Source organism: Ambystoma mexicanum, chromosome 1q (assembly GCF_040938575.1).
Source record: "Ambystoma mexicanum isolate Mex_15411 chromosome 1q, UKY_AmexF1_1, whole genome shotgun sequence".
Classification (NCBI taxonomy): Eukaryota; Metazoa; Chordata; class Amphibia; order Caudata; family Ambystomatidae; genus Ambystoma; species Ambystoma mexicanum.
The window spans coordinates 852,551,682-852,577,846 of record NC_090922.1 but is presented as its reverse complement, the minus strand read 5'-3'; the positions used below and the strand labels follow the sequence as shown (position 1 = coordinate 852,577,846).

The window sequence follows — 26,165 nt, the reverse complement described above, 5'->3', positions numbered from 1 at the left end:
AGTCAAATGCTACTCTTTCCTATTGAAATGCCTGGTGGCAGTAGTTTTATAATGAACTACCATGATTTTTCCCGACCGCAAATACCGGTAGCTAAAAATCCGGCCCGCCATGTTTTTCAATATGGCGCCCAAGACCCCTCTGTAAAAACAGACTCTTCTGGTGTTTAACTACGTGCCAAACCAGGTTTGGTCCCTTTGTTCGGGAGCCTTTGGCAGGCTTCAGGACTGAAGTCTGCCCTTGGCGTCCAAGTGTCTGGGGTGGGTAGGAAGTGAGGGAGGTGCCCGAACGTCACTGTGCTTAGTCTCCTAGGAGACCCAAATGCACTCTGGCGTGATTGGCTGGCTGACTGTCCGGCAAGGACAGCCACCCCGCTGGGTGAGTGGCAGCTAGTCTGGCATGAATGGGAGAAAACGGTTTAAAAGGCGAGTCTCCAGGACTGGAAGGCTGAGTGGCCCACTGGAACGTAAGAACCGAAGACGAGCTGGAAGAAGACGGCTGCTGCAACCACTGGACCGTTGGTTTGCGCGGTGAAGCCCTGCTGCAAATCCGAATTGCCAGAACACCATTTGTTTGAGAAGCTCCTTCAAGGACGACTTCTTCCTTTGAGTTCGTGGGACCAATCAGCTCAGAAGACACCTGGATACCATTCTCAATGCTGGTTAAGTTTTAGCCAAGGAGAGGGAAACTAGTTAGTGTCTTGAAGCAACGGCTACTTGAACTGAAGTGACTCCATTTTGTTTGCTCCGACGATCCCGTGCAGTGCAGGAGTCCCCCAACGTCCTCCCTCTTGTCCCCACAACTGAGGCTCAGGAACAGCCAGATCTGCAGGAACTGCCAGGAACCAACATCTTCAGCTGCATCTTTTTGCTCACTTTAAGGTACTGTGCCATCCGGTTGAGAGATCCTAACTCTTGCGGTGAAAGTTTGTGAAACTTTCCCAACGTGCTTTACAAAGACTTCTCCATGTGTTACCAGAACTGATCTGTCCTATCCAAGAACACTAGACTATTGACTTTGGCCTGGCCTATTGAATTGAACTGATCCTCCTGGTACACTGAACCTTTGCATTGCCTAACAGAAGTGTTTTCTAATCCATTGTACAAACGTATGTCTTTCTATTCCCATTGAAAGTAATTGAAGAGCCATTTGGCTCCTTTTTCAGGGCAGCGCAAACTGTCCCTACATCTTAGGATTTGTTACTGTAGTGTATTGGTGTTTCATATTAAGTTAATTTCTACTAGGGAATTTTTTTCTAAATGATTGTGTAAATAAATGTATAAGTATTTTTTACCAAGAAACCTTGAGTGTAAGTGTCTACTTGAACCACTGTGATTGTGATACTTCTGTGTAACTTCAACTACTGCTCACATTCCCTCTTGAGATAAGCATGGCTGCTCAGCTCGCTACCAAAAAGTGTGTGGTACAGAGTTATATCAAAGGTTGGCTTTTGCTTACACCTGTAGTCCTAATTTTGTGTGGTATTCCCAGAGGGTACTGCATGCAATTCTGCCTAACATTGACCTCTGCACCCCCAAAAAAAACCTTTCAAACTCTTGTGTGTAAGAGTTTATTTTGATACTGGTCAATGTGAATCTCTGTGTAACTCCCCTAAAGCTCACATTGACCCCTCTTGAGATAAGCCTGGCTGCTCAGCCACACTACCAACTTGCGTAGTACAGACTTATACAAAAAGTTGGACATTGAGCGCCCTTTCCAAGTGGCTCAGTGCTTGGGAGCACAGGGTGGGTGATGTAAGGTCATCCTCCCACTCCGTGACCAGGTCTAATATGATATGAGGTGGAAACCTATACCTGCCATAGACCTGGTCATCGGGCATCCCAAAAAGGCTGGTCCTAGGTAGATAAATCCGGGCCCTGGCCATCCTCCTCCTCCTGCGGTGTCCCACGATCACTGCTGCAACAAATGGTACATTCATCGTAGCTGTATACGTGCGTTTATTGATCGCGCTGCCTTTTTATGCATTCGTTTTTGTGCGCGTTGACTCATCCGCCAGCTATCGCGTGGCATACGTGTTTCAGGATTTGCACATATTTTACCGCGAACCCTGTTCAATTCCATTAATACGGGTTTTTAGCGTGTGTATGGGCGTTGCAAGGATTTTACTTTGGTACATCCCTCTTTGCAGCCATATTTTTTCCCCGTTCCACGTGTTCTGCCTACTTTTAGATGACTGTGCAGAACCCAAATCCCCTTCGCTATGAGTTTCGTGCAATGCGTTCGGGGAGGGGGGGTGTGTGTGTGTGTGTATGTGTGTGTGTGTGAACTTGACAAATAACGACGACTATAGGAGTCAAGCAAGATCAAGAGGAGGACAGTTGTCAAAGACATGTGAGAAAATTAACTGTCTTAAGTCTACGATGATAAACAGCAAGACTAGGAGAAGAAAAGGAACGCAGTGCCATAAAGGAGCAAGGACAGCAAATGCAAGACCACCCTTCTGAGTGGAACAAAACCTACGAATGACACAAAAGAGCATGCTTATCAGAGGAGAAACAATGGGAAGGAGTACATAGCTTCTGTCTACAAGAATGAAAATGAAGGCTTAGTTAAATAGACAAATAGAGACAACACAATGGATTTTGAAGGTATCCTGCTGGCTAATAGAAACCCAATGTGTTAGACACGTCCATTCCCTTTGACAAACGTTTGTAATATTACAGGTTGTTTTTTTCATTTTTTTAACGGATATAATTTTGTCTTCTTTAAATTAAATGTGTACATATAATCTTTGCAGTAGATTAACAATGTTGCTAACATTTTGTGAGTAAAATGAAAGGATCATATGCAACAACATAATAACAACATAATACATTGACTTAGGCAGAAGCCAGCACGGGCAGACATAATGGTGGAGACAAAACTACCTCGCCCCCGTCCAACAGAGATAAGTAAGCAATAAGCCAATAAAGCCCCTAAATACATCAATAACTCAATCAAAAAATACTCTAATAGAACCCTTAGATCTAGCAAAAACTCACTCCTTGAAATCCCACGCTACAAAAGTTCCAGAGCTGGGGGCAGCAGCTTCAAGGTCCTGGCCCCTAAACACTGGAAGGCAATCCTGACAAATATTGAGAATGAAGAGTCCTTCCACCGCTTTAAAAAATCACTAAAAACATGGCTATTTAACCAATTTTAACTGACTAGGCCTATCCTGACCAGACCCTTACTTGTGCTAGCCTGTCAAAATACTTGTCTCTGCATTATGTAATGACTGTGTACTTCTTGATTGATTAAACTATGACTGTGTTACTGCTTTGACCTATCTGCTGTTAATTGTGTAATAACCTGTCTGTAACTATGCCGTGATACCTCAGGGCATGGGCGTATAATAAATGTAATAAATAACAAATAAATAAAAACAAAGGGTGGTGGGAGTGCTGAATGCTGCTCCATGCCAGCCAAACAGACCCAACTAGGTTTTGCAAGAACTCAAGCCTTTCAGGAACTGAGGTCACTATTGGAAGACAAAGCATTGATGTGCCAATACGACTGGCATCACAGAGCTTGGAAATGAGTTGCCAAGTATAGAAACATTGAGGAAGACGCTGCACACAAGATAAACAGAAAAGAATACCCAAAGGTAACATTGACAATCAAAAGCGGTCAACTTCTTTCACTTCTGATGAGCCATGAGTTGTTCTTTGCTTGAGCCCTTCTCTTCAAATGCATTTCCCTTAGTTTGCAGTACTATGATTAAACACATTCCATTGGGTGGTTTTATGCAAGATTTTGTTCTTCAAGTTATTTTTTTACTTTTAGTTAAAATGGTAAAGACCCCCACATTATCATTGTTTCATAGTTACATTTGTTTAGAAGGAAACCCTCTGAATAATCCATCTTTTTTAGTTTGGGCTTCTAGGTGTGCCACCTACATGCAGAAACTACTGCATTAGTATACAGATAGGCAGAACTGGCATACGAAGAGGGACACACATCATGTATGTGTTATTTGGTTATTTGTCCACCCATTGACCTCCCATGGCCCTGCTACATTCTATAGCCAGTCCCACCCAGTTCCTATCCCTCCCTGTCCAAAACACCTCCTTATGGGAACTCTTTGAGCTCACTTTAATTAAGCCTCACCCTCAAACTTTGCACTCAAAGTGTTTTTTCAAAGCAGTCTTCTGAATGTTAATGCCTTAAATGGAGCAGTAAACGTGCTACTGGTGTAATAAAAATGTCTTAACAAGGTCTGAACTTCAGCCACTAGATGTATAAGCACTGTGTGTGTCCTTCACTGAAATCCTGTTAAATACAAGCATTGGCAAAGCCAACAGTGTTGGCTTGTGTATAAGTATTAGACATTTGCCAGGCACTGCTATTAGATGCCTAGGTACTTGCACCATGTTGCACCTGCTACCATCAATGGCCAGTTAATAACACTACACAGTGCCTGGCAAGGCCTTTCCCATGCCTACACAAAAGCCCAAACGGTTGACATTGTCAATGCTTGTTTACTTAGTTACTGAAATTGGAGGCATCTGCCATACTCTTTATGTTCTTCGAAGCATCCCAACCCATTGAACACTTAACATATCTAACGTTAAGCCTAAAATGAACCCAAAGCCTCCATCTTAACCTAGCCTCATAAAAGTTCCACCATTAACAATGGCTTGAGATTCAGTAGGGTAGATATCGAGGACATTGCTTCAGGTCCTCTAACCAATGCTGGATGAAATTGCTGGGGAAATAAAAATAACTAAACACAAACATTGCCAAAGCCCAAATATGCGGCTCTGTGGGGGCCAGGGTATGAATAGAACAAAGTACAGGGGCTTTCACAACTGTGCAAAGAGCACCGTGGGCACAGAAAACTGGGCCTGTAAGGAGCACTTTAGAGGTGTAAAAAGCACACGTGGCAGGACGGTGCTTGGAGAGCTGCAAGGCTCGTAGGGGGCACAAGAAGCACTGAAGAAGTGCAAGAGGCTCTAGGTGTTGGCCATAAGGGGCTCTGGGGAGAAGTGTAAGGGGCACTGGCAGGTAAAAGGTTTACTGGGGAAAGATGGGACATGCCGTCTACCCCAGATGTTATTATTCGAAACTGAAGTCTGTAAGCCACATTGTGTTGGTTCCTTCGATTCCCTTGTATAAGTTCGAGACCTTACAAAAGATGATAACTCAAACAAGAACTGGGCCTTGAATGTAGGATTCACATTGCTTTACGTGTTATCATTTACCAATCATTGTGTGTATTTTCGTTGTGAGAGAGCATGTTAATCAATGTGTGTGCATTTTATATTGACGTGAAATTAAAATACTAACCATGTTCCGATTCTCTTTATTAGTACATGACATTGAAATATTTCTTATTTTTGTAGAAAGCCCATGCGAAACTCCATCGATTGACCATGGTTCAATAGTAAACTTAAGGCCATCATACGCACATGGCACTACAGTGCAATTTACATGTGATTCTGGATATAAACTATCCACGCAGTCAGAACCCCGGTGCTGGAAGGGAAACTGGTCAGATCTTCCTAAATGCTCATGTAAGTATTGTATTCGACTAAGCATCACACTTGACTTAATACAACTGTCAAATAGTGTACAAAGACAAGTCTTTGATTTTAGTGTATAGAAAATGGCACTTTTTTAATGAAATGAAAGGAGGATTGATCCACCATTCATACATTTAGGGCCTCACTTAAAAAAAAAAAGTGTTAATTGCACTTAGAGCAACACTTTCTTTTGCCCCATGATGAACATTGGAAGGAGGGTATTGATTTGTATGGAACTGCAAATATAAGTGTTAAAACAGGTGAAAACACCTTTGCACCTCTTCTTTCTGTTTTTTGGAAAAAGTGTAGATGCCTCCAGCAATCTAAAAAAGTGGGAAGAATGTACAATGTTTTCCTGTGAAATAGCCCTGATTTTAGTTGGTAAAACAGGTGGATTGCATTAGAATCTGTTGGTTTTAAGCAAACACAAAAATGTTGGTTAAAGCCGAACGTTTTAGCATGGGAGGTGGGAATGCAAGGTTTAATTGTATGTCTTGTTCCCTGTACCCACTACAGCAGCAAAAACAATGAACATCCGCAGAGCTTTATAAAAAGATGTTAACGAGGGCATAACACATTTACGCCTGTCTTCAACACCTTTTTATTAACTCTCTGTGGCATTGGAAACATTGCCATTCCACATCCCATACAGGTGACTTATTTTGTAGGATGTAGTAAGATTATTGACTGTTTTTAAACTAATTGTATTTGAACAACTCAAATTCTTTCAAAAGGATACGTTACAGAACATTTAATTACTATGATAAATATGTTCGACTTGTTTTTCATATTATTTAACTGATATAGAATTCCAAAACAAGGCAAACACAACCCACAAATACATCTTGACTTCTCTTTGTAGAGAAAGGTACAAATCCCAAATTCTGTATTTTAGTAATTTCCCCACAAATATCTCACCCACAATGCAGGAACCAGTTCAGAATAACTTGCCTCAACTTCCATAAACATCTGATCTCACTGTTTATGTTTTATAATAGTTGTTATGTTATTTAACAATGTTTGTTACTATAATTTATATCATTTTCGTAACTCTTTGGAATACACTGCAAACTACTGCAACTGTCCTTCTGATGTACAACATCTTTGAGATTGTTCACAGTTTAAAAGGGACTATTATAAACCTTAATAAACAATGGTGGCGATTATCTGTGATTAAAACGTTGTTGATTACTTTTAGAAAGTGACATAACTTGTATACAACCTGTTGAATAACAGTCCTACACAACACATACATACATTTTAAACTTAGCTACGACTTCCCAGAAAACTATAAATATTTTTCCTAATTCATAAATATTTGCATAACTAATGTGGCAGCAGTTTCAAAATGTATAAGAAATACGTATGATTGAGTACCAAATTGTTGCAACTTTTTACAAGTATATAACCTTTATACTTCACATATAGGGCTGTACATTGTTCTTATATATATTCATGTAGGAAATAGTAAAACCAGTCATGGTTTTAATATCCATTGGCTTCACCAACTCAGATCTGCATTTAAACATAAAATGCCATGTGCTCCACTTATTAGTCTGTTCAACACACTGTTTCGAGCATTATCACCCTGGAAGGGGGTGCTGGCCAATCAGGATGCTCAGGACGCGGGCTGTATTATCCCCCTTCGCCGCTCATCCTTGACTCCTCCCTGCCACATCTCTTAGCACCCGTGTAATTTCCTATGCGGTTGCTAATATTGTGTATTTGATGTTATTTTATGTTATTTCTGTGTGGCCTTGTGCAGTACCATGGTTCTCAGAGTCCGTTTTCAATGTTGATGACTGTGACATCATCAACATTGAAAACAGACTCTGGGAACCACAGAGTGCCACTGGGCTGTGCAGCAAGGTGAGTTTCTTTTTTTTTTTTTTAATACACCCCATTACCACATGCGTAGGGAACTACATGGGTGCTAATGACGCTATTACCCTGAGCGGCGGCCCGACCCTGTCTTTAACGGCACTGCTGCCCTCATTAATGGACCCTCACTTCGCTCAGGCCCTTAACTTGGGCGACGTGCCGTTACTGACAGGGCTATATGATTCCTTCCTTGAACCGATCCTGAACACCCTCATTTTCTGCTGCATAAGAGGTTTGAACACATGGTACTTTGACCTAGAGGGGGTATAAATATCAGTTCTGTAGTTGTGCATGCAGGACCCAGCTTGACAAACTTTATTAGACAGGTTGTTTTCAAAGTCACCTACTCAACATCACTACAGGAAATTTCACTTCACAATTCAAGGCTCTCTTTTTGTTTAAGGTTTAGTTCACTCCCTCTTTCTGAGATCCTACTGCGCAGGCATGCTATGATGGCAGTTGTTAACAATCCCCAAACTCGCTCCCCACAAGAGACTAATATGACATCAATGATAAATGAGTCTTCAGGTGCATTGTCTTACACCGCTGGATACACCCATGTAAAATCCAAAGTCCAAAGTAGTGTATAGAGAAGCAGCAGCGTCCATGTGTTTTCAAGCTCAGGTGAGCTAATCATTGAGACATGGATAACTATGAATTCCTTTGATGAAGAAAGGATCTTAGCGTCATCCCGCTAACAACCAAAGAAGCAGAGAGGATCCAAAAAGGGAAAACTTTGAACTGGAAATAACCTGCTGTGTGGTAACCGGAGGAATTATCGATAAGGTAGCAAAATTGGGATGAGCATGTAGTATCCTGCGGGTGTCCATGGCGCGCACGCATGGATAGCAACCCTCAGGAAATAGCAAACCTCAAGAGAGGGGAAGATGCTGGGACAGACAATTTGGCAGTAGCCTGAATGACCACCTTCACAGAACATGCCTGGCCACCTTCTGAACAATTTTCCAAGATAATATCTCTTCCAAACAAGGTAATACAATGTTAAAGAAAGATTTAAAAAAATATTCTCCAGTACATCTTTGCACTGTTTCTATTTCAGGTCCAATTTATCTCTGGTGAATGCAGGACAGAGCCTTCCAAGATGCAGTTTATTCTTTCACCGCTGGGTGGCTTCTTGCAGTTCAATTCAGGTGCTGGCCCTAGCCACAAGCCCACCATCAGACGTAGGCATCCTTTCAAGCATACATATGTTCAGGCACCCATCATTCTCTTTAATAGTCATGGTTTAATGGTTGAGTACATACCTGGTGTACCTTTCACATATTGGGTACCTAGGTTCTACTATCCTAGTGAACACCGCTTCAACTGGGTGGACGTCTCCTCAAATATGTGACCCTGAAATTACTGTGTCCCAGGTTTTGATCCGCTCCACTACTGTTATTTTGAATGTGTTAAATTAACAGTATTTATATTACTTAGATATTAATTTGTTTTGATTTATGCACTGCTTTCATTGGCTGTGTTTTATATGCTCTAATATTTCTTACTATGCTTTAATGTAAGCATAGGGAGAGGCTCTAATCAGCCCTTGATCTGCATCGGAATCAGGAGGACATACAGTTTTCAGGGCAATAGTGCAAATTAAGGTAGGTTTGTGCCACAACCATGCAACGCCTTCCTTGTGGATTGTGAACAGTCTCCCACAAGGTGACTCCTTGCCATATCACGAGGTAGCGATTGTCATGTCCTGTTTCACTGCTGGTTAACTTATGAATATTTGCCAAAACCTGATTTAATCAGACAGCACCCATCTCTAGATGAGGAACAGCAGTGTCTACAGCAATATCAGCAGACCATGCCACCCAAAAAGCTCATCTACCTCTATAATACATTGTTGGGACTTCCGAAGCCATTCATGAGACTGTACTGTCTATAGTTTTCTATCCACTATTGACCCTTACACCCTTCCCATTACAAGTGTTTGAAGATCTTGATACTGATGTTTTGGGTTTTATAGTGTATGTGTATACAGTATTGTCTGTTATTTTAAATCACATTTGTGAGGCTCTGTGACATTAACATAACATACACTACATTTATACTCCTACGTCCCGTCCCCTTTCCTCCATACTTATGGGACATTCCTCCGTCCTCTGGGACGGGACCAGAGCACTTTGTAAAAAGCATCCAAATATTTTGCAAACAGTTTAGTCCTTCCTCTCTTTCTGCGCATCGCCCATCAGTCCTTTTCTCCGCTTGTTCGGGACTGGACGCACTTGCATCCGCGGAAGATTTTCTTCCCTTTTTTCCTCTTCAGCTTTCGCTAGCGATCATGTACTAGTCTGTCTATGTATTTCAAACTAGACTTTCCAGATTTTTCATCGTGTCACTGATGCTTTGCGAGGGCAGACCCCCATCCTCTTTGTCTCGAGTGTTTAGGTCCGGACCACCGTTGGGACTCCTGTTTTTACTGTGATTCCCTTTCGGTCCGGGCACTTCAACGTCGGTTGGAGCGCTGGGAGGAGGTGTTTCGACGTGCCTCGCCCTTGCATTTTCAAGCTTTTATCGACGAAAAGAAGAAATGCCCAGTAAGTTCTTTACTTTTTAGAGCACCCCGGCCGGGAGATACCTTTCCGGGCTCTTCCCGAGCCGGGAGGAGCGTTAGTCGCTCTGTCACTGGGGATTGCCCTGAGGTGCCTTCTAGGCCTAAATATTGTACCAGAGTTTTCTCCAAGGGTCTCCGTAAGGGGCCCGTGGATACCGGAGTACACTCAGAGGCCCCTCATGTGGGGGCGGCTTGCAGACCCAGTTCTACTGAGTCGTGGGGTACCAGAGCTAGCTCTGAGGCCTCTTTATCGGCTTCCCTCAACAACAAAAAAAACGGGGTGCGCCCCCCGAGGCCTTGGTCGGGCTTGGTGTTAACGAACGGATGTTCGAGGCCCGCGTTTGTAAGGCTGTTACCGGACCTGGGTCCGAGGTCCCTCGTACAGAGGCTAAAGTTACCAACATTTCTGAGACGTGGCAAGTACTTATCGGTGAAAGTTGTTTATCACCGTTCCCGCTCTTGTGGCGACGCCAGAACTGTTGAGGGGGCAAAGAAGGAAAGTTCTTCCTTTACTGGCAGCGCCAAGGTCCTTCCTGAGAAGGCTATTTTGGCTATTGGTATGTCGCAGAAACATTCCAGGCCACATAGTACCGGTTCTGCTGAGGTTCCTTATGTAAAGGCTAAAGTTAAGACCCCTGATCCACTGATGGGGACCCCTGCCTCACTTCCTCTCCGCAGGTGCAGCAGTTACCATCAGGTGATGGCAAAATGGCGGCCGTTCCCGCCACGACCACGGCGGCCATTTTGGGCGCTTCCCCTACAACTACGCCATCGGCCTCAGGTGTAGGGCTTGGTTCTGTGGGTGAACATAAAATTCCTTGTGCGCATCCTTTTCGCCCAGCATAAGACTGGAAGGCTCGGATGCCCCTTCCGCACAGTGTTTTGTTGCCTGTAGGGTCGGCACTTTGATTTTTGTGGACACTTCGGGGGATGGGCCTGTGTGGCAACCCTCCCCGTTGCGTCCCTGGAATTATCCTCCTCATGAGAGGCCTCCTCTGGTAGCTCCAAAACAGTCCCCGGAGAACGCCTTTTCGGCAAATTTCAGACGCTCATGCGTACCGACCCCATGAGGGAATATTTCAAGGGGCTTTTTAGGGAGACATGCCCACCCGCGCCTCCGGCTCCAGCCACTCCCTCGGTGGCTCTGCCGGCGCCACCCTTGCCTACGGTGCCTCCTCCGACCCTTGCCTACGGTGCCTGACACGGTTCAGCAGGATCCTGACCTGTTGGATGAGGCGCAGGGCGATCAGGACAACGAGGACCTGCCCAGCTCTATTAGAGATTTTCATGACCGGGTACTGGACATGATGTGCTTTTTGGATGTTCCGGTGCCCGAGGCACCCGCTCGCAGGAGGGTGTGCTTTCTGGGGCATTCACCCTGTCTCCTTTGGAGCGTACAGGCCTGTTCTTGTAGAAGGACATTTTGGCTGAGGTCTGTAGGGTCTGGGAAAAGCCACACTCTGGACTTTTCGTCAATAAGAAAATTGACGCGCGATACAGGCTGCATTCTTCGGAAGAGGTGGCCCTGTCGTCTTGTCCGCCCCCCTCCTCCACAGTGGTGGCTGTGGCCACTTTACAGTCCAGGCCTGCAGCATCCTCTTCTACGAAGGCTACTCAGGTTCTGGGGAAGGAGGACAAGCTCCTCGACTCCCTTGGGAGGAAGATTTTCGCTAACTCGGCCTTGCAGCTCTGGCAGGCCAATGCAGAACTAATGTTAGCGGGGGCAAATATGAGGATGTGGAAAGGTCTGTCGGAGTTCGAGGAGTTTATTCCGGTCGAGAAGCTGGAAGACTTTAAGGTGGGATTGTCAGATGCCAGGGTCTTGGCCCAGGATCTGCTGGAGGCTGCGGCTCACCACGTAGACACTTCGGCTCGGTGCCTTATGCTGGGAGTTGATACCTCACGACAGGCGTGGTTGCATGGCAGGACAAGGTGTTGGACCTTCTGTCTGACGGTAAGGAGCTGTTTGTTACGCTCACCGGGCTCCCACAGGGGCGTTGGTCGGACCCGGACTGCTGCGGCCTCCACCCACGTGATGCGTAGTGCAGCGATGACTGACTGGATCTGCCCTCCTAATCTTGTCAGCTTGGCCCGTAGAAATATTCTCCTACAAGTGGAGAGATGGATTTAGCCACTTGTGGATTCAAGTGAGAGCACCCCCACTGTCCTCCCCACTAATCACCTCTGAAGCGCCCTCTCAGCAATCTCCCCTTATATTCTTGAAGGATGAGCCCTCCATCCTGCGAAGCACGCAGGGGCGCGTTGATGACCAGTTACTTCACTGGCCTGAGGATATTGGAAGAGTTGTAGACGAATTCTGACTCCAAAAGGTCCTGGTGAAGAGCTGTAAGTATATAGTTCGTAAGAGTTCAAAATGTCTGGAGTTCACTCCTGTCCAATTCCTCTTTTATCTTGCAGCTTTGAAGATTGACAGCTGAAAGCGCTCCGGTAAAAGTCTGTGTTACCCAACACTGTCCGGTAAATAATGGCAAGGGTTGAACTTGCTGCTTTCTCCTTATTTTACAGGTGCGGCATAAGAAGATGTGGCGTGCTGATGAATTATACCTCCGGCGGTAAAATCAGGTAAGCATATGGCGGCTAAAGCGATTGTCTCAGTCTGTTCTCTCTGCTCACCTTGTTGTTTCTTGTCCCCCTTAGGTGCCAGGATTCGGCGATGTAAGGATTTAGACAGCGCCGGATCGAAGAGATGCTGCATGGAACGGTGAGTATGGCGTGGCGCTGCTGCTGGCGATGCGACGCGTTTAAAACAAAGTCTTTCCTCTGGTTTGAAGATGCGATGAATCCGGAATCGGGTAAGAAATCAGGTAATACTCTTGTCCTAACCTTTGTTTCTTTCCTTCTTTCTAGGTGCTCGAGGTTCGAGGCGGGCGTGGCAGAAGGCTGGATGCTGGTGCTGGCACGGTGAACGTTACGCTGCTGGATGCAGAATAACGCGAAGCATGTGCTGCTCTTTGGGCGTGGTTTAAATAGCCTTCAAAGTAGTCCCAGGTAGGTATTCCTCCCCGACCCCACCCGAGTAACAAAATAGTCTCTAAGGTAAAGTAGTCCCTTCCAGGCCTCACATGGGCTTGGATCTTCTTCCAGCATGGTCTGCATCAGGTAAGTGTGCACTTATGAGCCTGGCGCCCAAGGCGCCAGGACTGTTGTCCCATATGTGCCTGGCGCCATAGGCGCCAGGATTGAACCCAGACAGCCCCTAGCAGGGGTTGCTGGGTTTTCTCAAGGCAACATGATACCTGCTCCCGGGGCTGATGGACGTGGTCTGGATGCCCGGGGGTATGCATCATGACACTGTTCCATTCTACAACGGATGTGGAACTGACCAAGACGAAGGACAGCACCCAGACAGCTAAGTCCTTGTCAGTCCTGGTTAAAACTCCTTTTAAGACCCAGAGACTGTTATCGCAAAGCCGGCCCTCTTCTGGTTTTAGAGGGTTTCTAGACCGGAAATCTCATAGAGTGGATACCACTTCGGGTAATAACCGCCAGAGGCAGCAACAGACTGTTTTTCTCCCGCTCCTCAGCCTCCTCCTCAGGCTCAGGTGGTAACACCACTGAAAAGCCTACAAAATGAGGGTTCTCCGCGGGGAGGACGCATTGCGTCTCATTGGGAGGCATGGCAGACCATCACCGAAGACGGGTGGGTCTTGTCAGTCTCTTGGGCGGGCTTCTGCTTACACTTACTCCCTACCCCGCCCTTCAACCCTCCTTTCCAGCAGTCTGGGTCGTCCTCCCTAAAAGCAGAGATTCAGAAACTTCTGGATCTCAGAGCTGTGGAACCCGTTCCCCTTGGGGAACGAGGGGAGGGCTTCTACTCCCGGCTGTTTACGGTGCCCAAACCCAACCAGGCTGGCCTGCGCACCATCCTAGACCTTTCCCAGTTCAATCTTTTCCTACCCCAAGAGAAGTTCAAGATGATCACGCCCGGCCAGATACGGTCCTCCTTGCAGATGGGCGATTGGCTCAGCATGGTGGACCTTCAGGATGCGTACATGCATATTCTGATTTGGAATCCACACAGGAGATATCTCTGCTTCTCTGTGGGAGAGGAGCACTTCCAATTTCGAGTGCTTCCTTTTGGCCTCAGCTCGGCGCTGCGTGTCTTCACGAAGATGTCGGTGATCGCGGCCTATCTTTGTCTGCAGGGTTTCCATGTGTTTCCGTATTTGGACGACTGGCTCTTGCACAGCCCGTGCCCTTTGAAAGCTGCCTGCAATCTTCAGTCTCTCCTCCAGCTCCTTTTCCACCTTGGGCTGTCGGTAAACTGGCGGAAATCTTCCATGACGATCTCTCAGGACTTGATTTTCCTGGGTTTTCGCTGGAACACGATCGACTACAGAGTGTACCTGACTGGGGACAGAATGGCGGATCTGTTGGCCACGTGTCAGATGTTTGCGCAGTCGGAAAGCATGTCGGCCTGGTGGTTCCAGAGGCTTCTGGGTCTCATGGCCTCGTGTGTGTTGGCTCTTCCTCTTGCCCCTCTCAAAACGAGGCGGACGCAGATGGCTCTTCGGAGTTCTTGGCTTCAGGCTGTGGATCCGGACTCCAAGTTGATAACGATTCTGGCTTTCATGAGAGCAGACCTGTACTGGTGGTCGTCTTTCAGCAACCTGTCGGTAGGTGCGGGGTTTCAGGACCCAACCCCGATGGTAACGGTCACGACGGACTCCTCCCTCCTGGGTGGGGTGCGACGTTGGACCTTCTTCAGGTCTCAGATCTTTGGTCGCCTCAGGACAAGCTCCTTCACATAAATCATCTGGAACTTCTGGCGATTTTCCTAGCGCTCAAGGCGTTCAGACCGATCATTGCCGACAAAGTGGTCCGTATCCGCACGGACAATGTGGCGTCGACGTATTACATCAACAAGCAAGGGGGAACCAAGTCCCCCCCACCCCCCCTCGTGGACCTGTCCATCCAGATTTGGGAGTGGGCGGTTCTTCATGGTGTCTGGCTGCTTGCAGTACACATCCCGGGCCAGCTGAATGTCGCGTCAGATACCCTCAGCCGGCGGATGATGGTCAGCTACGAGTGGGAGTTGAAGGCGGAGGTCCTCTCATGGATTTTCCTGCGTTGGGGCACACCGGAAGTGGACCTCTTTGCTACAACGGCAAACAAGAAGCTTCCTCTGTATGCCTCCAGAAGCGGGCTGGGAGCCTCTTCTCTGGGAGATGCTCTCGAGATTCCATGGCACAACATGAGGGCTTATGCTTTCCCGCCTCTGCCTCTAGTTCACCGGACGATTTGCAAATTGAAGAATTCGGTGAACTGTTCTCTTCTACTCATAGCCCCGTGGTGACCGGCCAGGTTTTGGTTCTTAGAACTTCAACACCTGTCGGTGTATCCTCCGATCAGGTTACCAGTGACCCCCGATCTTCTTCACCAGGGGAAATAGCAGCTGTGGCACCCCTCCCCCCACAATCACTCAGCTTGGCGGCATGGTGCCTGAGTTCAAGTCTTTAGAGTATCTTGGCCTGTCTGCGGATAACATGCGTATTATCCAGGCAGCCAGAAAACCCTCGACTAGGTCCCAGTACAGAAGCAAATGGCTCAGGTTCTATCATTGGTGTTTAAACAAGCAGTTGGACCCAAGGGGGGCTACAATTGACACGGTACTGTCCTTTGTATCCTACTTAGCAGAGTCGGGCGTTCACGTTCTGTCATGCAGAACTTATCTTTCGGCGGTTTCCGCTTACCTATCTACGGACCAATGCTCTTACTCTCTGTCTAATCCAGTGGTTAAGAGGCATTTTGCAGGCTTGACGCGCCTTTATCGTCCGATTCGTAGTCCGCACCCAACGTGGGATCTAAATGTGGTCCTGACGGCGCTGTGCCATAAACCTTTCGAACCAATGGCCACGGTGGACCTCAAGCACCTGTCATGGAAGGTGTCCTTTTTGGTCGCTGTTACTACAGCAAGGCGTGTGAGTGAGCTCCAGGCTTTGTCGGTGGAGGATCCCTTCTTGGTCTTTCACAAGGATAAGGTGGTCCTACGGACAAATCCTACTTTCCTGCCGAAGGTGGTATCTGAGTTCCATCTGAACCAGTCAATCTCCCTGCAGGTCTTCTTTCCGAACCCTGCCTCAGAGGCAGAAAGGGTTCTACATTGTCTCGATGTTAGAAGGGCTCTTAAGTTCTATCTAGACAGAACATCCGAGCTTAGGAGTTCTTCTCAACAACTGTTTGTGACCTTTGGTAACCCACAAGGTCAGCAGGCCTCCAAGGCGACTATTTCTCGATGGATCGCTGCCTGCATTACGGAGTCTTACACCGTCCAAGGGCTGAAGCCTCCTAAAGGTATTCATGCACACCTGGTGCGGGGCAAGGCAGCCGCGGTTGCCTTTCAGAAATATGTCCCCTGGGAGACCATCGCAAAGGCGGCTACTTGGGCCTCCCCATCTGCTTTTTGTTAGCATTATACTTAGACATAAGCTCAAGATCTGAGGCTTAGTTTGGTCAGGCTGTGCTGAAGAACCTTTTTCAGTAAGGGGTTTTCCATCCACCCATAGTTCCTGTAAGGAGTGCTTGGGAATCTCCCATAAGTATGGAGGAAAGGGGACGGGACGTAGGAGTATAAACAGGTTACTCATCGTAGTGACCACCTTACTCCTAGTCAATAGTCCCCTTTCCTCCATACGCCCGCCCGCCCGCCGTCCCCTCTAATAAGGTTGCTCTGTTATTGCTAAGAGGTCTTTGACCTAGCGATAGAAAAGGACTGATGGGCGATGCGTGGGGTGGAGCCGAGATGGGCGGGGTTACGGCCTCTTGCCGGGCCGCGCGCAGAAAGAGAGGAAGGACTCAAATGTTTGCAACATTTTTGGATGCTTTTTACAAAGTGCTCCGGTCCCGTCCCACAGGACGGAGGAATGTCCCATAAGTATGGAGGAAAGGGGACTATGTGACCACAAAAGTGATGGGTGGAAGGTTTCGAATGAATCTAAACCACTGGCAATTGCTCTGGGCAACCTTCCACACCACCGTTTTTTAGCCCGTCTGCGCCATTGCAAAAAAGGACCAGCCATGTGCAAATCAGTCAGCAGCTGCCGCCACCGAAGGTAGCAGCCCAGCCCGAACTGCTAGGACAGGTCCCCTCTGCACAGAAAACCAAGCAACCCCAGACATGTTTCGGCCTTGTTGGACCTCCTCAGTGAGGTGCAGCCAGGGGTGGACTGGCCCATAGGGAACTCTGGAGATTTCCCGGTGGGCCTCTGCACCCTGGGCCTCTTTTCTGTGGTATTTCCAAACTTTCTCATAGGAAAAGCATTGGGCTTGCTGAAAAGGCGTCATACAGGGCCACTTTGAACTTTATTTCCAGGGCCTCTTTTGGTCCCCAGTAATTATTTACAGGGCCTCTTTTAGATCCCAGTCCAGCCCTGGGTGCAGCCTGGTTCCCTGTGGCGCAGCGAGCAAGGGACCCACGTCTGGGCATACCCTCTCTCACAAGGAGAAACAAACTGACCTCAAAAGTGATGGGTGACTATGGACTAGGAGTAAGGTGGTCACTACGGTGAGTAACCTGGTTATTTTCGTTGGCACAAACACGTCTGCCAGTGCTGGCCATCATCTTGTATAAGCCATTGATGCTGCATGACACCATTGAGTCGAAGAAAGGTCATGTGCCCGACCAAGAAGTGCACAAGAAGCCTGCATATGACACCATCATATAGGTGAAGGAAGAGGGTGGGGATGGGTTGCCAGGATTCAAATGTGATGATGACGCTGGTATTCAACAAGTCCAGCAATGGCTAGTATGTAAAAGACTTTCAGCTGCCCACATAAAGGCCTGCTGGCACAGAAGCATCCTTTACAACTCTTCATGAACAACGTGGGCCTGCTAAGGCCAACACACAGCACCTCAGGCCCAGACACACTGTATCTTCCCACCCCCACAATAGAACACCCCCAAGATTAATATAGAATAATTTAAAAATGCAAATATATATTTGTTAACATCTGCAGTATCATTATGGATTCATATCCGCAAATAAACACAAAAACAAACTGTTTCTGTTCTTTACAAAGAATCGGTGTGAGATAGACCTAGAACTGCATTTAAATGAAAAAGAACACATCAGAAGTACCAGAGTCCCGGAGCGGACTTGTGGTGGTTTCACTTGGGTGTATGTTTGATTCGTAGGGGAGAGCCCAACATCTATAGTTTAGAGGTAAGCACTGTGAGAGAGTGTTTGCCTCTGGTGTGGGGTTGTGTGACGGAACTATATATGTCAGCAGTAGCATTAGTGAACTAATCTGGTATTTGGTAGTCTGATCGCTGCAGTGTGTGAGGGTTGACTGTTTGTTCAGTAGGTCACCATTATGCAAGTAGGTCTGAGGCATCTCACCTTAGTAGTTTTAATCACATGCCTCTTGTAGTTTGCAGCTAGCCAAAGTCACAAAGATTAGAATGTCTTTACTGTTGATATTTCAGTGTGGCATTGGAATACCAAGGTTTTAAGTAATATTTTGAAGGTTGGGTGTTTTTCCATTGTGCATGGACAGCTGCAGATCGAGTTGCAGACCTGGGTTCTGAGAATAGAGAAGCTCTATCCTCTGGAACATTTCCAATTGCGTGCAGGCAGAAAGTGTTTCTGTGGTGGACCTGATGTGGACCATTTTGTTTTTGCTCTTGAGACCGGGAGGAATCAACGTTGCTGTTCCTTTAAGGATTAATTTTAAAATCTGTAGCCTGCGCAAAGCGCATGCGTGATGTGTAGGAAGAAAGTGTTTGTGTGCTAGACCTGGCGCAGACCATTTTGTTTTTGCTCTCGAGACTGTGAGGAATCAATGTTTCTGTTCCTTTAAAGATTTGTTTTAACGGCTGCAGCCTGCGCAAACCGCATGCGTGAAGCGCAGGCAGAAAGAGTTTGTGTGGAGGACCTGGTGTGGACCCTTTTGTTTTTGCTCTTGAGACCGTTGCTATTTCCTTTAAGGATTTGTTTTGAAATCTGTAGCCTGCGCCAAGCCAGGCCCAAAAAGTGTGGGCAGAAAGGGTTTGTGTTTTGGAGGCTTGGAGCGACAGTGGCGAAGTGGCCGGGAAGCCAAGCATAGAACTACTTTGCGCATCGCACATAAGGTGAACTTGATTCCTCAAGCATATTGCAGTCTTTTCTTACTGGATCTGCTAAGGCGACCAGCCTGTAGTAACGCGTAGCTACCCGTCAACCGGCGGGTAGGTGGGGCAACGCACTACTTCGATCAGGATCAGTGACCTAGTGGAAAGCCAGGCAGCAAACTAAAGAGTATTACTTGGACTTTTAAAATGCCTGGGAAAGTTGTAAATAAAGTGCGCAATTATAATTTGAGGAAAGGAAAGCCCTATGGGAAAGTGGACACTCGTAGCGGAGCCACTTCAAATAACCATACAGAGAGTAAATGAATCCAAAACATACGTGAAAGGCGCTCCTGAATCTAGCGATCGTTTAAAACCGTTTTTACCAGCCAGAACACAAGGGTAGCAGCATTGCCAATCCCCAAACAGAGGCAGGCCCGGCGCATGAGAGAAATATCAGCGGGCCAAACTCTGACTTTTGGGACATCGACAACAATTCTCTACTGGCACTTTGTTATACATTGCAGGTCATGGCTGCTGCAAGCTTAGATAAGGTGACCCTAGCCAGAGAAACTGAAATATTATGCCTTGCAAATGAGGAAAGACTGCCCTCCGTACACCTTGACCCGACAGATGCTCAGGGGCAAGGTCAACGCTTATCAGCTTCCCCAAATGTCTTCCAGGACCTTAGTATTGGAGATATGTCTGGGCAAGTTCCCCTGGAAAATGGGTCCTCCGGCATTGCTGTAACGGGAGACTCAGATAAAACCAAGACGTCCTCTGGAGTAATACATTTTGCCGTACAAATGTTGCTTTAACTCTGTGGAGTAATTTTGGAAGAGGTGCAAAAACGGGGCAGGGCTATTACATCCAATGGCCAAAGGCTTCAAGGAATCAGAATAATGGGCCCAGGCACATTAGAGCTAGTGTCGGATAGGTCTGATGCCCCCGTTAACGAACTTGCAAATTGAAGCAAACGCCCCACAGAATTGCCAGGTAGTTGAAAACTCAAATGCAGACCTTTGAATGTTTATGACTAGGAAAGAAAGGCGTTTGGCGAAATGTGCTAAGAAACGGGGGAAAAGGCCGCCAGCAAGATCCTTGAAGTGCCTGTTCCCTCTGCAACTCCCTCCTTTCCCATAATTGAGCCTCTTAATTCCACAGCTATTGGCGACCAGCCACCCAAACCTAAGACAGTAAAGAAAAAGGTCACTAAGCTGGCGCAGCGCTTGCATAGGTCTGCCGGTACTTTAGCTGGCTGGCTGCCGGAGATGGTGCCATTACGCCATCCAAGGGGCTAGGTAAATTTCAGGCTCCACATTTGAGAGCTGAGGCTGACCTTGTGTGCAGAGTTCTCCAAGAGGAAGCCGGCGGCTTAATATCTAGTCAAGAACTGTCAGCCATCAGCGCAACAGATTTGAACCTACTTATTTTCATGATAGGTCAAGGGCCATTGACATTTACAGAGAAATTGACAAATAGATCGGATCTACCGTCCCTATGTAAAAAAGGTCCTGGCATTGAGAGTATTGTCTTTGAGTGATTTTAGTTTTGTTGAACAAGTGAAAGTCAGCTGGGAGCAATTTTGCAAGAATTAATTGCGTTGCACCTGAAGTGCCATTGGTAATCTGTGCCTACCACGCCTCTATTCTTACTGTGGGCTATGTGGTTAACAGTCCTTCACATGTCTTCCAGTTGTCTAAACCTGTACCTACTCAATCCAGGCAGTTCGAAAAAGGTAATGGCCTGGTTTTTATAAAGCACCGCTGAGCACATTGTCAGAGGAGTCCTCTGAAAATGCTCTAGCGTGGGAATGGTAGGTTTCTTGTTAAAACAAATGGTTGAATCTAAGTGAATGTGGAAAATAGCTAGAACAGGAGACACAAGCACCTTTTGACGGATAAAGGGTACCTTTCTCTTTTACCTGAATATATTATCTGTTTACAAGAGACATGGGTCACCTCCCAGATACAGATGGATCAGTATCTTTTATTCCAGGAATTGGCCGAAAAGGGCACGAAAGGTCAGCCCTATGGTGGTCTAATTATTGGCATAAAACAAAAATGGTGTACTCATAGTTTGAGATTACATTCCCATAATAGTAGAAATGTACTATCTATCAAGGTCAGTGTGAAAGGTGAAGGAGTGTCTGTAACCATAACCACAAAAGTGATGGGTGGAAGGTTTTGAATGAATCTGAACCACTAGCATTGCTCTGGGCAACCTTCCACACCACCGTTTTTTATATCGTCTGCGCCACTGCAAAAGGGGTCTAGCCATATGCGAATCAGTCAGGTACTGCCACCAATGGTAGCAGCCCAGCCCAAACTGCTAGGCCGGGGCCCCTCTGCACGGAAACACAAGCAACCCCAGACATGGTTCGGCCTTGTTTTGGGCCTCCTCAGTGAGGTGTAACTTAGTTCCCTATGGCGCAGTGAGGAAGGGACCCACGTCTGGGCATACCCTCTCTCACATAGTGAGACAAACTATAACCACAAAAGTGATGGGCGGAAGGGCTGAAACATGTCTGGGGATGCTTGTGGTCTCATGCAGAAGGGATGTGACTCAACAGTTTGGGCTGGACTGCCCCTTTGGGGGTGGGACCAAGCCTGATTTGCATATGGTATTTACCCTTTCTGTAATGGCTTGGCAGGCAAAGAACGATGGTCTGGAGGGTTGCCCATTGCAATGGCAGAGGTTGAGATTAATTCTAAACCTTCCAGCCATCACCTCTTTTGTTTTGCTTGTGTCTGTAACTATGTTATGAATTAATGTATATGCACCTCCTGATATTACAGATTTGGATAATCTATTTAACTGTACTGATGCCATTTGTACAGACTGGATGTCTACCCCATGCCATGATTGTGTTTTATTAGGGGGTGACCTGAATGCTGGATGTAGGGACCCGCAATGTTGTGCTAATTATAGGAATGTTACAGCAGTAAGTGTTATGGTCCAGAAACGTGCAAACAGCATGGGTGGGCAGTGGATTAAATACCTCAAGGTTTGGGAATTTACTATGTTCAATGGGAGAACAACAGGGGACTATCCAGGACAGTGTACCTGGCACCTGGGACAAAAGGAAACTGCCTTGGATTACTTCTTCGGAAGTAATACTTGTGCAGAGCTAGTAGAATCTCTTGAAGTGCATGACACTGATTTTAGCGATCATTCCACTATAGTTGTAATGCTAACTATGTTGGGGGGTCACACACCAGGGGACTAGGTGGATGGTGAGCCCTATCTAATCATGCAAGGAATTGTCTTCGAGTTACAGGGGAACATTGGTTACGCGACTAAGTTGGTTAGCCAAATATCCACTTTTGAGCTCATGGAATTCCGTAAACTTAATGTGAATTAAATGGAGGGGCTCCTGAAAAAGCTAACATCTGAGGTGGGTCGTGGACTTTGGGGCTCCCTACCATTTCTTGTAAGCATTTGAACATCATTGATATTGAAATCTGTGATGCTAAGCGAGAAATGAGAAGGAGCATCAGGAAAGCCAAAGGAACCATGGGTCCCTTTGGTGTAATAGAATCCAAGATCGGAAAGATAAAACAGGGATAAAGAGGATGGCTAAAAAGATGGAGGAGTACAGCCAAAAATGCTCGGTGGTAATAAATGTTTGCTGCGTTATATAGTAAAGAGCCACAATCTATATGGCAGATGCTCACGACTTCCAAAGAGGACAAAAGCAAGCATACAGTAAACACCATTAGCGAGCAAAGGTGGCTTGAACAACTCAAAACTCCTACAGGGTTATCAGATAACGGGAAAGGAGGAAATTGGATAGGGGCCATTATATATAGGCAGGGATGAGATATATTTAGCCATCACCCACTTACAATTTTTGAGGGCTCCAGGACCCAATGGATTATCAAAAGCGGTACTAAAGGCAAACACTCGACCATGGTCAAAAGTTTCAAAAATACTGTTTGATAGGGTCTATAAAGACACAGACATACCTCTGTCTTGGCAACAGGCTATATTACTCGCCATTTACAAGAAAGGAGATAGATATCTACCAGTAAATTACAGATTGATATCTCTTCTAGACGTGACCAGTAAACTGTTCACCTCCTTTGTATTAACTGCACTACAAAATTGTGTGACAAATAATAACATCTTGGAGCCGCTGCAGACAGGCTTCTGCCTAGGCCACGCTACTACTCACAACATTAGGTTGATGGATTCATTGATTCAGGAGGCCGCAACCAGGGGTGACCCAGTATTGTATCTGGTCTATGTCGATTTTAGTGCGCCGTTTCCTAATGGCAGAAACTGAGATGGCTGGGTTGCCCTGATTGGCTGTTAGCGACCCTAGCTGGCCTTCATTCTAACACTGGTGTCCAGGTGCGACTGGATGACGCAGGAGCATTATCATACCTAGTGGGGACTAACAGGGGAGTCAAGCTTTACCTGGGGGACTTACCGACACAATTGATTTTGGTTGGCTGCCCGGTCAGATTAGGATCCACCTTGGTTTCTAGTATGCTCTACTGATATTACGTGGTTCTCATGGACCGAACTGTCAGGGGGATTCGAGCCAAGTTCATTGACCTCATGGAGTATGCCAATGCAAACGACCGCCGTATAAATATGTGTAAAACAAAAGCAATGGTTGTGGCCGGACACAAAGTAAACCGTGTAGTCCTGAGTTCCCATTTTCCCAATTTGGTAAGAATGAAAATATGAGGTTTTATCCAATCTTAGGGTTGGAGATGAAGGCCAGTGGGGATTATATTAAGATCAAGAAGGGGGGGGGAAAGGCAAAGCTGCCAATATACCCTATTAAACAAATTTGCAAAGCAAACACCGGGTTATTCTATCAGCGGTATCCTCAACCTTTGCAATCAGTGCTTTTTGTATGGGTTGGAGGCTTTGGCTATGAGGTATTGAACTGGCTAGATGTCCTGGAGGGAGTCTTTTGGAAGAGAATATTGAATCTGTCTCTCTCCACCGCTATGGCCTAAGTTGTGTTTGGTCTCTCTTAGTGGCCAGGTGTCAATAGGCGGAGGGAGTTTGTACATTAAGTCAAGAACCAACCCTTGATGCTCTCTGTTGAGCTTTTTAGTCAGTGAACATGACAATGAGCTCAGAAGTAAGTGCAGAAAAAATGGTTTTGCGAAGTTGAACAACAAATGCTTTACAGTTACTAATTGGTTTCTGAATTTTGCACGGGTACAAGTTTTGAAACCTTGAAGTATATATTTAAGAGCAAAGTAGAAAAATGGGACTGGATTAAGAACTTTGAACACCTGAATACCCTGCAGAATTACAAATATGTGGCTTGCATTACTCACACATCACAAAACGCAACCATATTTACTTCAGTGTTCCATGCCAGCTGTTCGATATTTAATGCTTCGACTCTGCATAACCAACTCTTGCTCCTTGTGATACAGGGTGCTTATACCAACATTCCTGACACCGACACGTGTTTCGACGACAGCTGAGCGCCGAACTCGAAGCAGCATAGATTCCAGGGCCCAACAAGAGCCACTGTGTACACAAACAATCTAAACCAAACCAGAACCCCACAGGGGGTGCCGGACTGCAAATAATAGCCTTGAGAAGGACCTACGGGTCGAAACACGTGTCGGCTGACCACATGGGGACATAAGAACCCCGACTGTACCCACAAAGGGCGTCTATAACCTAAGAAAATAAACAAACGCTGATACAAGGAAGCACTAAAATGCAAAAAACTGTGTGGAAAATATATTTTTTCTGATATTTAACAAAGCAAGGTATCCAGGTTTCATCCTTTTCTCTACGTTTAATTTGATGTCCTCAAATCCTTTTTATTAGAATGTCCTGGAAAATGTGGCAGTGATGTCCAGTAGAATGAGTGCACTAGCCATCTTTGCACCAGCATTATTTTTCAGCATGTCTCAGATAGATGACAGTGTAGATCTATCCAACTCCCCAGGCTGCATCTGTATTATGACTCAAAAGAAGGATGGTGGCTTCCATGTGTTACTGAAGGTGCTAGAAGATACACTTCTCAGGGGTTTTTGTGATGAAGGGTGTGTTGGAGATTAGTTTGTAGCTTTTCATGTCATTGTGGTTTATTGAGAAGAGAATTGATGAACATTGTTTTGAATGCCCCGTGGATGATGCCTTGTACAATAGTTTAATTGATGAGGGATTGTAATAAGGGGTAGAATCCAGTCTGCTGGCTTTAATTTGTAAATGGTGTTCATGATGTGGGTATAGTTCTTATGGTTAACCTGCTGGATTAATATTGTTGACTGTGTAACAGAAATGAGGGATCAAAAAAGGGCGGGACACACCTAGTTGCAGGTATTGATGGTTTGCTCTGTGCTGTTTCCAGTGCTAGGATTGGTGGTGTGAGATTTGTCGAATGTTGGCCCTGTGTTGCGGGCTGAAGGTTTTATGAATGTGTGGCAGTGTTGTGTAAAATCTAAGTTGTGTGATTATTTTTCCTTTGACCATTTCTTCTGTGTAAATCCAGAGTTGTTGGTGGTAGATCTTTTTGTCTGCTGGTCGATCATCTTTCTCTCAAGTCTCCAGTGTCTTTTTTTAGAGGTTTTTATATATGGTTAACAATTAGGAGACATGCTTCTTATTGGAGTATTTGAAGGGCTATTTAGTGCTAGTGTGACAAGCATATTTGATATCCATGCTTGAAGGGTGTTCAGTTGTTCATCTGTATTTCCTTTCTGGTTTCTTAATGGTTGCTGGGGTTTGTTGTTTGAATTGTCAAGAGGACTGTGTCCGGTTTGATCTCATCCCATGGTCTGATTGATGTTGGGGGCTTTGATTGATTTAGGTAGTGGTGCTCCTTGGGTGAAAATGCTAAACACGGTCATCCCAGTAATGAGACAATTGTGATTTTGTTTTACAGAGAACATAATCCAATATGTGTCATTCAGCATGAGTGGTCCCTCTAGCTAATTGCTTGAAGTGCAGGGCACACAGCTGTGCAGATAGCAACATTGTACCCAAGGTATCCTCCTTTCTTAGCCAAAGATTGAAATCTCTCAATATGGTGAAGTGTTGGCAGAAGTTAGCCACCGTGTCCACCAGATTATCTTCATAGGCAGGGTAGCATGAGGGTTATCTGTAAATAGGAAGGACGTTCACTTTGGAAGTATGCAA

At 46.0% G+C, this 26,165-nt stretch overlaps 1 protein-coding gene across 4 annotated transcripts in view; it reads left to right on the top strand.

Moving 5' to 3' along the window:
- Nucleotides 1-26,165, top strand: part of LOC138538055 (complement factor H-like) — a 981,558-nt gene that overhangs the window by 640,455 nt on the left and 314,938 nt on the right. For all 4 annotated transcript variants that reach the window (XM_069641504.1, XM_069641501.1, XM_069641502.1 and 1 more), the window contains exon 15: nucleotides 5,344-5,514. In XM_069641504.1, the coding sequence (XP_069497605.1) occupies nucleotides 5,344-5,514 (171 nt within the window). The remainder of the gene's footprint in view (nucleotides 1-5,343; nucleotides 5,515-26,165) is intronic.